General features: G+C 41.1%; 1 protein-coding gene across 3 annotated transcripts in view; it reads right to left on the bottom strand.

Annotated features, from left to right (window-relative positions):
* LOC140504145 (coiled-coil domain-containing protein 50-like) overlaps nt 1–12,700 on the bottom strand; it is a 52,536-nt gene that overhangs the window by 24,176 nt on the left and 15,660 nt on the right. For all 3 annotated transcript variants that reach the window (XM_072608752.1, XM_072608749.1, XM_072608750.1), the window contains 3 exons: nt 9,014–9,076; nt 3,938–4,067; nt 2,608–2,698 (listed from right to left, as the gene is read on the bottom strand). In XM_072608752.1, the coding sequence (XP_072464853.1) occupies nt 2,608–2,698; nt 3,938–4,067; nt 9,014–9,076 (284 nt within the window). The remainder of the gene's footprint in view (nt 1–2,607; nt 2,699–3,937; nt 4,068–9,013; nt 9,077–12,700) is intronic.

The following is a 12,700-nucleotide window of genomic DNA, read 5'->3' as shown; positions in this document are numbered from 1 at the left end:
AGAGGGGCCCTGGAAGGTAGGTCCTATTATTATCCCCATTTTACAGATGAGAAAACTGAGGCAGACAGGGGTTAAGTGATTTTCTCAGGGTCAGAGAGTTAGTAAGTGTCTAAGAAAGGATTATGACCTCGGGTCTTCTTGCCTCCAGGCCCAGCACTCTATCCATTGGGCCACCAGGGAAGGGGGCAAAATTGCATGTAGGAGGACATCCTGACTCTTCTTGCTATCTCCAGGCTCAAAGGTCCTCAAATCCTTTTGTAAGAATTCACTAAGGAAGAATTTGAGAAACATCCATCAATAAACAGTTATTCAGCACCTACTACGTGCTAGGCAGTTCTGGAGCCAAAGTCCGAGCACCTGGGTTCAAACCCCACTCCTGCCACTTAAGGACCTGGGTGACTTTGGATAAATCCCTTTACTCTCTAGGCTTCAGTTTTCTCATCTCTGTAATGGCAGTAGTTCCAGTTCTAAATCTCGGACCCTTTCAGATTTCTTTATGAAAGAAAAACCAAAGAGAGGAGGAATTTGAAGGCAAAGAGGGCTCTAAAGAATCTTCACCACAAGGGGGCAGTGAAGACCAACTACCAGTAGGGTTCTCCTTCCCAAAGTTTACCATGCCCTAAAATAAGTATTTTAGTGATTCATACTGTAAAATTCAAGGTACAAGATGATGGCTTATTATTATTTTTTGATTTATCACTAGAACTCATGAGGAAAAGGAAGTGTATAATTAGAGAGGTATAATCAAAATCCCTCTTAATTCCTGTACATTTCATTGTAATTATTGTCCATATTGTATAAAGCCTGTTGTGTGTGTGTGTGTGTGTGTGTGTGTGTGTGTGTGTGCGTGCGCTGATGTCAGGGAGTATCTTTTGCCTCTTTTTGCATCCAGTGCCTGGCATATAGTAGGAGCTTAATAAATGTTTACTGAGTTGAATGATAGTGATAGATATAGAGCCAGAAGGGATCTAGGAGGCACGGCTATCTAGTCCAACAATCCTCATTTTAAAGAGGAGGAAACTAAGACCCAGAAAAATCAGATAACTTTCCTAAAGTCACCCAGATGGCAAACATAAAAAATGAGAATGAAACCCAGGACCTTTTACGCCTTTCTACTCTCCTACCTCCAAGTCTATTTTATGATGAGCAAACAGAGATCCAGAAATTATTTCAGTAAAGGCTCCACTCCAGGCTGGATATCCTTGTGAACAAAGTGCTGGACTTTGGAGTCAAGAAGAACTGGGTTTCAATCCAGCCACGGATGCTTACCAGTTGTGTGACTTTAAGCATACCTCTGTCCGCTTCACTTTCCTTAACTGTAAAATGGGAATCTTAATAGCATCTCCTTCCAAGATGGTTGTGAAAATCAAATGAGATCATATTTATGAAATGCTTAGCAAAGCATTTGGTATGTGCTAGGCACTTAATAAATGCTTATTTCCTTCTTTCCTAAGATCCTTTCAGTCATTTAACTTCTCTAAGCCTCAGTTTCTTTCATCTGTAAAACAAGGATAATGATCCTGTAACAACTATCTTACAACGTTGTTGTGAGACTCAAATGAGATAATATATTTTAAAGCACTTTGCAAATGTTAAATGAAGCATCATATAAACCTTTGTTATTAATAATAATTCAAAAGAGTCATAACTTTTCAGGTTGTTCAAATCATATATCTCTTCAATCCACAAGCATTTATTAAATCCTTTCTATGTTAGAGGTTACAGGATTATAGACTTAGAACCAAAATCTTACAATCTTAGGGTCAGTCAGTCAACAAGCATTTATTAAGTGCCTACTATGTGCCAGGCCTCTAAGCAATGGGGATATAGAGAAAGATAAAAAACAGGTCCAGACTTCAAGGACCTTAGAATCTAAGTCTCAGAGGGTCTCTACTGTGCTCCCTTCATTTTACAGATGAGGAAACTGAGGCCCAGGAAAGGGAACACAAGGGGTACCTGATTCCCTGTGTACTGCACTGCTATCCCATAAATTCAACATACATAGAAGGAGGCTCCCGGAGCCCCAGATGGACCCTGTGTGGCAGATTTATGGGAAAGTATGGACAAGCTGCCCAGGACAGGCTGTAGCCTACATCAGGAGAAGGAGGACCTTCCTCAAGAACATCAGAGATTGGTTGAACTTGAGACTGAAATGGGACTTTGAGAAACGACTGAAACTTAAATACTTTGGCCACATAATGAGAAGACAAGACTCATTGGAAAAGACCCTGATGTTGGGAATGATTGAAGGCAAAAGGAGAAAGAGACGGCAGAGGGTGAGATGGAGAGATGGTGCCATGGAAGCAATGAACATGAGCTTGGAAAGACTGTGGGGGAGAGTGGAGAATAGAAGAGCCTGGTGTGCTGTGGTCCATGGGATCCTGAAGAGTTGGGCATGACTGAATGACTGAACAACAAGTGACAAATGAATTACAAAGGACATTGTCTAGCAAGGGATTAGAGTCAGAAATCAGAATCTTATGGGCATCCTCTAAATGCTTGCCAGCTTATCAACGGCCTTCTGTAAGTATGGTGCCTCTATGTGAGGCCAACATTCCCCATGTCATCTGAGCAGGGCAGAAGCCCTAGCGCCATCTTGTCCCATACCTGGTCGTCTTCCTCTCTCTGCCGACATTCCTCTGCTTTCCTGTGAATTTCTTCCTGGATTGATCGAGCCAGCTCGGAGTCACTCTCTTCCCTAAATATCAGTGAGAAGAGTGAGTAAGATGAGGACAAACCAAGTATATCTCATTTTATTGTAGGTTCGATTTTCAATCTTGGTGTGTAAGGATGGAGACCACCTCCAAGCAGAAAATGATCCTGCTGGCCCAAAAGGAATAATCCGACTTCCAGATCTGCTTCTAACCATTAACAAACATTTATTAAGCACCTACTTATGGGCCAGACAGGGCAGTGAGTGCTGGGTTTGGAGTTAGAAAGACCTGAGTTCAAATCTGGCCTCAGACACTTACTAGCTGTGTGACCCTGGGCAAGTCACTTAACCCCGTTTGCTTCAGTTTCTTTATCCATAAAATCAGCTGGAGAAAGAAATGGCAAACCATTCTAGTATCTTTGCCAAGAAAACCACAAATGGTATCATGGAGAGTCAGACACAATTAAAATGACTCAACTATAACATGGGCCAGGCACAGTGTGCTAGGCCCTGGAGATACAGAGACAAAAATGAAATGGTCTCTGTTTATATCTTATACTACAATATCTGAAAATACATGGTGTTAAAATTTATAAGATCATAGGTTTGGAGCTGGAAGGGCCCTCAGAGGTCATTTAATCAAAACCTTTCTTTTCAGGTGAGGAAACTGAGGACAGGAAGGTTAACTGACCTACTCTTTGTGCACAGGAGGACATAGGGAATATTTCATTTTTGTCATTAACCAGATCATAGAATCATTGATTTAGAGATGAGAGGGATGTTAGAGGTCACTAGTCCAAACCTCTCATTTAGCAGATGAGACCTAGAGAGAAATGACTTGCTTAAGGTCACACAGGTAGCAAAAGAATTTAAACCCAGGTCTTCTGATTACAGACAGCTAGGTGGCACCATAGTGCATAGAGCAATTCATTTTTGTGATTTCAAATCTGGCCTCTGACACTGACAAGATGTGTGACCTTGGGCAGGTTACTGCACCCTGTCTGCCTCAGTTTCCTCATCTGTAAAATGAGATGGAGAAGGACATGGCCAACCTCTCTGGTATCCTTGCCAAGAAAACCCTAAATGGAGCCATAAAGAATGGGACACAGCTTGAAATGACCAAACAATAAAAAAACTTCTCATGACAAATCCTCTCCTCTTTCCATTTCCCCAGGCTTCCTCCCCTGGTAGGAATTACAGAAACAAAAACGGGTGGGACCAGTTCAAAGAATTTGTGGAACAGGAAAACTAGGGCTGAAGGATAAAGACTCAGTGTTCTCATACATTGTTTTCTGTTGGTGAGACTTTCCCAGTTTGCTTCCTTGGTTTTCCACATCTTGTAGCTTTCGGGCTATCCGAATGTCCATCTGAACAAGCTGACTCTTCTGCACATTGGAGGCATAATGTTGTTCGACTGTATGGGGAAAAAAATGGGAAAAAAATGGTTCTAGAACAGCCTGATCAGACGCTTAAATGCAACAAAATACATCTGTGTAGTTCTCAACCTGCCTACCTGCTTGAGTCAGTCAAGAAATAGCCTGAGATTTTAAAATAACCAGTTATGGGGGAAATTGTCACAAGATCAGAGATTTAGAGCATGGAGGTACCTCAGACGTCCAATGCCTTCATCTGATCAATAAAGCAGGCAGGCAGGCATTGTGCTAAGTACCAGGGATGCAAAGAAATGTAAAAGACAATCCTTGCCCTCAAAGAGTTCACAAGCAAAGAACTACATACAGACAAGCCATAGATGGGATAAAATGGTGATAATTAAGAGAGGGAAAGCATTAGACAGAGATGATGAGACAGAGCATTCTAGGCATGGGGGACAGCCGGTGAAAATTTCTGGGGTTGGGAGATGAACATCATTTATGAGGAAACTTCAAAAGAAATCCAGAAAGACTGATGCAGACTGGTTTGTTGGAGTAATTCAATTTGACAGATCTATACTAAATCCCTGATGGAAGGAAGGAAGGCACCAGACAAGCCGGGTGCTGAGGAGAGCTGGGTGAACATATCCTCCTTGGTTTGTAATCCATCCTGGCAGTATCTAAACTGCAGAAGGGGACAGGTAAACTGTAGAGTACCATGGATATATCTTGATGACAAGAGACGGCAGAAGCCCATCAAAGGCTGCAGAGGTGATGCTTAACCAAGATTTAGTAGATGGGGGAAAAAGTCTGGGGTTCCCCAAAGACTGGGATCGCCCTCTAGTGGCGATTCAAGTTTCAGCCACAGACTGGGACTGGGGAAGCAGCAGAATTGAGGACGCTCATCCAGGGAATAGTACTGTCAGAAAGTGATTGTAAATAATAGTAGTTACCTCCAGGGAGGTTGTGAGGATCAGATGGGATAATATGTGTAAGGTGCTTAGCACAGGGCCCGGCACATAGTAGGTTTTACATAAAATTCTTATTCTTATTCCAGATCTAATAACTGGCTTTTTGATGTGTGAAGACCTCCCTTTGTAATATTAATAATAAAAATTATTATTATTATAATGGATGTTTACAGAGAACATTAAAGTCCACAGAATAGTTTCCATATATGATTTCATTTGAGCCTCACAACTAGTCCTCTGTAGTACAGGTATTATGCCCACTTTACAGCTGAAGGAAAGGAGGCACCCATAGAGAAATTAAGTGGTCTATGGCCGCACATCTCAGAGGTGTCAGAAGTGGAATGTGAAGCCAGTTCTTCTGACTCTGTGTCAATGACACCGCCACGTCAATTCTCTCTGATCTCCAAAAATTTGATCAGTGTGGAGCTTCCTAATCACGGTTTTGTAGCAAAATTTGTAACATCATCATGAATCACACTTTCTTCAAAGCAACGTGATCTAGTGGATAGAGAACCCAGAAAGATCTGGGTTAAAGCCCTACCTCTCACATCTGCTGGTTTAGTGGCCTAAGATAAGTCACTTAAACTTTCAGTGTCCCTGGACATGTTTTAGCTAGAGATTCTTAACCTGGACTCTATGAATTTTAAATTTTTTAAATTAAAATTTTTTTATAATTCTATTTCAATATGATTGGTTTCCTTTGTAATCCTTTGTATTTTATTTTATGCATGTAAAGATATAATTTTGAGCAGTCCATAGGCTTCCCCAGACTGAATGTCAAAGGGTCCAGGACACTGGTTCAGAATCTCCTGCTCTAAGACTATCGCTTGCAGAAAAGCCTTCCTTACTCCCTCCCTCCTTTCTCTCCATTTTTCCTTCCTCCTTCCCTCCTTCTTTCCCTCTATCACTTCCTCCTTCTGTCCTTCCTTCTTTCCTTCCTTACATTATTCCTGTATTCCTCCTTTCCTTTCTTTTTTCTTCTCTCCCTCTTCTTCTCTCCTTCCTTCCATGTTTCCTTCTTCCTCCCCTCCCTTACTTTTTCCTTCCCTCCCTCCTTCCCAGTTAGAGATAGAAGGGCCCTAGGGAGGTCATCCAGTACAATCTTCTCTTTTCTAGACAAGGGAACTGAGGCTGGGATAGATCACAGGGGATCAAGGAAAGGTCAACTGTCCCAGGAGGCCATCTCTATGCTATTCTTTTAATGTACCTTCTCTATAAAATTTTTATGTCAGCCTGCTTCCCATTAAGTACTAAAATGAAGCCATTAAAAGAACACTGTCCATTAAAATAATAATAAAAAATTCCATTGGAGGAGTAAAAGAACTAGGTATTTGGATAATGAGGGGCCACAGTGATATCCATTTTCTGACTTTAAGTAGGCGGTAAACATCCCAACAGCCATCTTGAGACCTTTTTAATTGGTTAATGGTGCCTAAATAAAGCTTGAAAAATGAAGGATTTTTTTTAAGTACCAGAAGGGTTGTGTTTGGAGTCAGGAAGATCCAAATGAATGAAAAAACCCCAATATGTACTAAGGTTTACTATATTTCAGACACTGCAGCTAAGCAGTGCAGTAGATAGAGAACTGAGCCCCTGAGTCAGGGAAACTTGAGTTCAAATCCAGCCTCAGACACTTACTAACTGTGTGACCTTGGGCCAGTCACTTATTTTCTGTTGGGCTAGGTGGCACAATGGATAGAGCTCTGTGCCTAGACTCAGGAAGACCTGAGTTCAAATTCTTCCTCAGATGCTTCCTAGCAAAAGCACAGCTCTTGCCCTCAGGAAGCTTCCATTTCCATTAGGAAAATAACATACACATAACTATGGACATATAGGCTACATACAGAGTGGATGGAAAGCAAGTAGATGTCTCCATAGTGCACAGAGTGCTGGACCTGGAGTCAGGATGACTCCTCTTCCTGAGTTCAAATCCAGCCTCAGACACTTCCTAGCTGTGTGACCCTGGGCAAGTCACTTCACCCTGTTTGCCTCAGTTTCCTCAACAGTAAAATGAGCTGCAGAAGGAAATGGCAAACCATCTTTGCCAAGAAAGCCCCAAATGGAATCATAAAGAGTCAGGCACCGTGGAACAACCACAAATATGTCAGAGACTGTGCTAAAGCACTGGGGACACAAATTTCAAAAGAGAGATGTTCTTGCCCTCAAGTAGTGTAGGAAGAGACAACAGACGCCGGGGATTTGTGGCTGGGGAGGGGTATTTCCTTCTGGGAAGTCCCAGGGGTGTTGGGGCCAATGGGGAGGTGACTGAAGAATCTTTCTAGGGGGCAATGGAAGCTTAATTTCACTGTGACTGTGGAACTGAAAAGGGTAAGGGTGGGTAGTGCTTCGGGTTCAAATATGACATTTCTGAGCTCTGTGACCAAGGGACAGTCTGCTCCCTGCTCTCTGGGTCAGTTTCTTCATCTGTAAAATGAAAATAATAACACTGAGTTGTTGTATGAAGCTCAGAGGAGGTATCGATATGAAGTTCTTTGCAAGTTTTAATTCCCTTTGTAACTGCCTCTTACTACGGCTCTTGTTTTTGATATAAAAGTACACTGTTTAAATGTAAAAGTTGACTAAGTATTTTTTAAACCACCCCCAAAATTATATTGTAATTATCCTGCTTGTGTTGCCCGACTGCTTGATGATTAAAATTTGTCATTCAGTTGTGTCAAACTCTTCATGATTCCATTTGGGGTTTTCTTGGTAGAGATACTGGAATGGTTTGCTGTTTCCTTCTGCAGATCATTTTACAGATGAGAAAACTGAGGCAAATGGGGTGAAGTGACTTACCCAGGGTCACACAGCTAGGAAGTGTCTGAGGCTGAATTTGAACTCAGGAAGATGTATCTTCCTAATTCCAGGCCCAGCACTCTGTGCACTGTGGTGCCCCCTAGCTGCATTCTGAGATTACCTTCCATCTAATCTGAATGCAGCTTATATGTCCTTAATTATGTGTATGTTATTTTCCTCATTGGAATGGAAGCTTCCTGAGGGCAAGAACTGTGCTTTTGGTAGTAAGTATTTGGGGCTGGACTTGAACACAGGTCTCTCTGACTCTAGGTCTGGTACTCCCTCCACTGCATTGCCTACCTGCCCAAAATGATGACTGAGATTCCCTGGATGAAAGAATACCAGAGTATTTCATTGAGCAGGGAGGGCAGGGAGGAGCTACAAAAGCCCTGCTTGGCCTGAAAGACAGATTTATTTATTCATCCATTTATTCATTTATTTGTTTGTTTTCACCTATTTAGTTATTTATTTTCATTCTGGTTTTAATTTATTTTTCTTTCATTTTTGTATTATTTTTATACTTATGTATTTATTTTTATTTTTTGAAATATTGAATTTACAAGTGCAAATAATGTTCAACTGAGCAATAGTTAAAGGCGGGTAGAAGCCAAGGACCAATCCGACAGAACCCCAGTCCAGGAAGCCGGTTGGGCATTGCTTCTTAACCTTGCCACCGTTTGTGATCTGTGGACGGGAGGAAAGGCTCAACTTAACAAAATTCAATCAATGGTAAAAGATCAAGAAAGACTTCTTGTATCTTACTCAGAGATCCCACTCCTGGGCATAGAGAGGAAGGAAGGAAACAAGGATTTAGACGTTTAAACAAGCATTGGTTCTCTGAGGAAACAAAAGATAGGAATAAAAATGTATTTTTAAACAGAGACAGAGCCGAGAGAGGAGCATGTGCCATGATTCCTGTGACATAACAATGATAGCTAAAAGGCAGAAGAACTCAGATGAAATGCAATGACTTGTCTTGGGTCCAAAGGACATAGAATGAAAAACATCCCCTCCGCCACATACAGATTTTATTTGTCATTGTGGTGACTGATTTGCTTACGTGTGTTTCCTTGTAAAACAGAGACATCTATTGTGTCTTTGGATAGGGAGGTGGAGAGAATACAGATACTGGGAAATTTTGTGATGTAAAAACCAAGATATTTCAATGAGAATTTTTTTTTAAAATGCTGTTGCTAGGATAATTCTGGCTTCTAAAGACTTACTTTCTTGTTTCTGCAAGCAATGGGCCAGGGCTCCATCTTCAAGGATGGCAAAATCTTGACAAACTGTCAAAAAAAAGAAAAAACCCAACAAAATATAAGATCACAATTAATTGGTAGAAATAATGCTCCTTTTTGACATTGTCCAGCTATTGGAAATCTCTAATCACATGAGATTTCTGAACAGTCAAAGAAAGCAGGTGGTCTTAGTCATTACTCATGAAATACATTCTAAGTGTTCCAGTGCATCTTGGGGGATACAGAAGCAACCATATGCCATGACTCTTATTCTCAGAGACCTCATATTTTGGTTGGAAGATAAGCCATACATGAAATAGAGAGGTTCTGAGTTGGAAGGGCCTCTTACCTGGGTGACCAGATAACCTTAATATGTCTTGGTTTCAGTTTCCTAGACTGTGAAAGGAGGTGGTTTAGAGATTCTCTAAAGTTCCTTAGGTTCAGATCTGGAGAGGTCTTTTAAAGGTCATTTGGTTCAACTTCGCAGAACCTTCCTCCTCCATTCCTGCCCCCCAAACCAGTCAGCAACTGATTAGCCATTCCGTGATATTTAGATGATCACTTTGCAAGACTGCCTATCCCATTTGGGGATATCTTACACTGAGCTGCGATCTTTTACCTACAACTGACACCCACTGCTCCTAGTTCTGGGATCAGATAGAAAAAGTCTAAACCTTTTTTGCGTGTAAAGGCTCCCTTTGGCATTTTAGTAAAACTGATGCTAAATGGTGCTGTGGATAGACTCATCTTCCTAAGTTCAAAACTGACCTCAGACACTTATTAGCTGGGTGACCCTGGGCCTCAGTGTTCTCATCTGTAAAATGAGCTGGAGAAGGAAATGGCAAACCATTCCAGTATCTCTGCCATGAAAACCCCAAATGGGGCAATGGAGAGTTGGCCATGACTGAAACACTGATGGACCTCTTATTTGAATCATGTTTTTAAATGGATAAAATAAAATAGAAAGGAGCAAAGGGGAAACAAGTTCTATTGAAATACAATAATCAAAAAAATTTTTTAAACTCAAGTTCATGGATTGTAGTTTAAGAACCCCTGGTTTCATCTCTCTCTTCCATTGGACATCCCTTCACATAACTGAAGGCAGCTATCATGCTCCCCCTCTTACTCTGGTCTTCTCTTTGGGCTAAACATTCCTAGTTCCATCAAACCCTCATTATGTGCCACGATTTTCAGAATTCTCAATATCCTCATCCTCTTCCTATGGAAAGTGTGTTTGTCAATGTCCCTCTTAAAACCTGGGCCCTGGGATCAAACACAAAACTCCCCATGTAACAGGCAAAGTACAGTGGGCTCATTACTTCCACTGATTTGAACCAAGGTTTTCTATTACTTCTAGGATGAAATACGAAATCCTCAGTCTAAAACCTGAAGCACCCCCCTACAACATGGTTGGTAAATGGGCAAATTGGTAAATACTCTTGGTGGGGGGAGGAAGTACAGGAGATAGCAGGGAGGAATGTATGCATAACACATTTTAAAGCTGAATGTACATTATTACCATTTTCTTAAATCTAGACCATAGCAAAAAATCAAGCCCTGATTTGTGGCATTTGCAAGTTTCTGCGATGCCTAATGACAATTTAATAGGATAAGTTGTCTTGATCAGTCTCAGTCAATACTGTCATCCTATCTCTCTCCTGCCTTTTGTGGCTAAACTGGTAGAGGCCATCTACAATGGTGCCTCCACTTCCTCTCTTCCCACTGTCTTCTGAGCTAATTGTAATTGGGCTTTTGGTCTCATCATCTGACTGAAACTGTGGTCCCCAAAGTTACTAACAATCTCTTCATTGCCAAATCTGATGGTCTTCTCCCAATCCTCATTGTTCTTGACCTCTTTTCAGTCTTGGCACTGGATATCATGTTCTTCTCTTGAGGTTTCCATGACACTGCCTTTTCCAGGTCTTCTTCCTAACCTACCCGACCACTGTTTCTTTCTGCTCTTTCTTAGTCTCCTTTGCTGGATCTTCATCCAGGTCACACTGTAACTGTAGGTGCTCTGGGTCCTCTTCTCTTCTCCCTCTATAGTATTTTACTTGGTGATCTCATCAGCTCTTATGGATTTAATGACAATCTCTATGCTGTTGATTCCTGATCCCAACTCTGCTGACCTCCAATCTCCAACTGCCTTTCCAATGATTTGAACTGTGGGCATCTTCAACTCAACACATCCCACACTGACCTCATTATCTCTCCCCCAAACTCTCTGTTTCCAAACTTCCCCATAACTGTTGAGGGCTCCACCATCTTTCCAGTTCCATGGACTCATTACCTAAGTACCATCCTCAATCCCTTACTAATTCTCAGCCCCCATATCCAAGGTCTGACCTTTCTACCCTCATAATATAGCTTGCATATCCCCTCTTCTGTCCTCTGAAATTGCCACTGCCCTGGTTCAGACCCTTATTACCTCACACTCAGACTACTGTAATAGTCGTTGGTTGGTTTCTCTTCCTCAAGTCTCTCCCTACCCCACTCCAACTTCCACTCAGCTGTCAAAGTGATCTTTTTCAAGTACAGGTCTGATTCTGTCACTCTCTACCCTTCAATATCTTTGGTGTTTATTTAGCTGAGGCATGCCCTCAATAAAATATAAGACCCTTGAGGGTAGGTATTTTTAGTTTTTGTCCTTGTAACTTCAGCACCAAGAGCCGAACTTGGCACATGATAAGCACTTAAATGTTTGCTGAATTAAATTGAATTTGGAAATATATTTTTATTAGTGTATCTGAGTGCTGAAATAGCATTTTTGGCCACCAATTTATCACTTGGAACACTCTTAGCCTGTTATAAACTAAATCCCCCATCCTGTACTTGGTACAATTAATTTTCTGAATTGGGGACTTTATATTTCCCATGTCACATTCCAAGGGTTAAGAGCATTAACTCTTAGCTCAGATCTGACCCTTGGAACTTACTACCTATGTGACCTGAGACAAATCACTTAACCTTCCTAAGACTTCCGTATCTTCATTTGTAAAATGAAGAAGTTGACCTAGGTCAACTCAGGTCCCTTCCAGCTTCTAGAAGAGCCCTTGAGAAGTTAGCTCGCTTGTCCAGGTGGCAAATGTCAGAGCCAAGATGTGATCCCAGATCTTCTGACTCCAAATCCAGTACTCTCTCTCTGGGACCACACACTGCCTGAGGACATACAATCATGAAAGACCTTGAAAGGCAGGCAATTATCCATTCCCCAATGGATAATTGATCCAAAGATGTGAACAAACACTTCTGAAAAAAAATTTACAAACAATGAAGAGCTATATGAAAGAATGCTCCAGATCACTACTAATTGAAGAAATATAAACATCTAAACAACTTCCAGGGTTTTGTCTCATCCCCAGAAAATGGGCAAAAATGTCACAAGATGTGAAGTCAGTGATAGAAGGTCTATGGAAAGAAAGGTATATTAATAAACTAATGTGGGAGCTGTGAATTGATCTGATTATTCTGTAATTGTAAATTGGGATTATGCTTCAAAAGTAATTGAAATTAAAATTAAGTAAAATTAAAGTAAAAATAAAATTTATTTCTCCAGTTCAATTTAAGTCAGCAAACATTTACTTTTTATATTATTTTTAAAAAGTAAAAATAAAATAAAAAAATTAAAATGTTTCACATCCTTTGAGCCAGACCCTAACTGCCAGACATACA

Source organism: Notamacropus eugenii, chromosome 5, assembly GCF_028372415.1.
Source record: "Notamacropus eugenii isolate mMacEug1 chromosome 5, mMacEug1.pri_v2, whole genome shotgun sequence".
NCBI lineage: Eukaryota > Metazoa > Chordata > Mammalia > Diprotodontia > Macropodidae > Notamacropus > Notamacropus eugenii.
The sequence above is the reverse complement of the archived record's forward strand: the minus strand, read 5'-3'. Positions and strand labels throughout refer to the sequence as shown.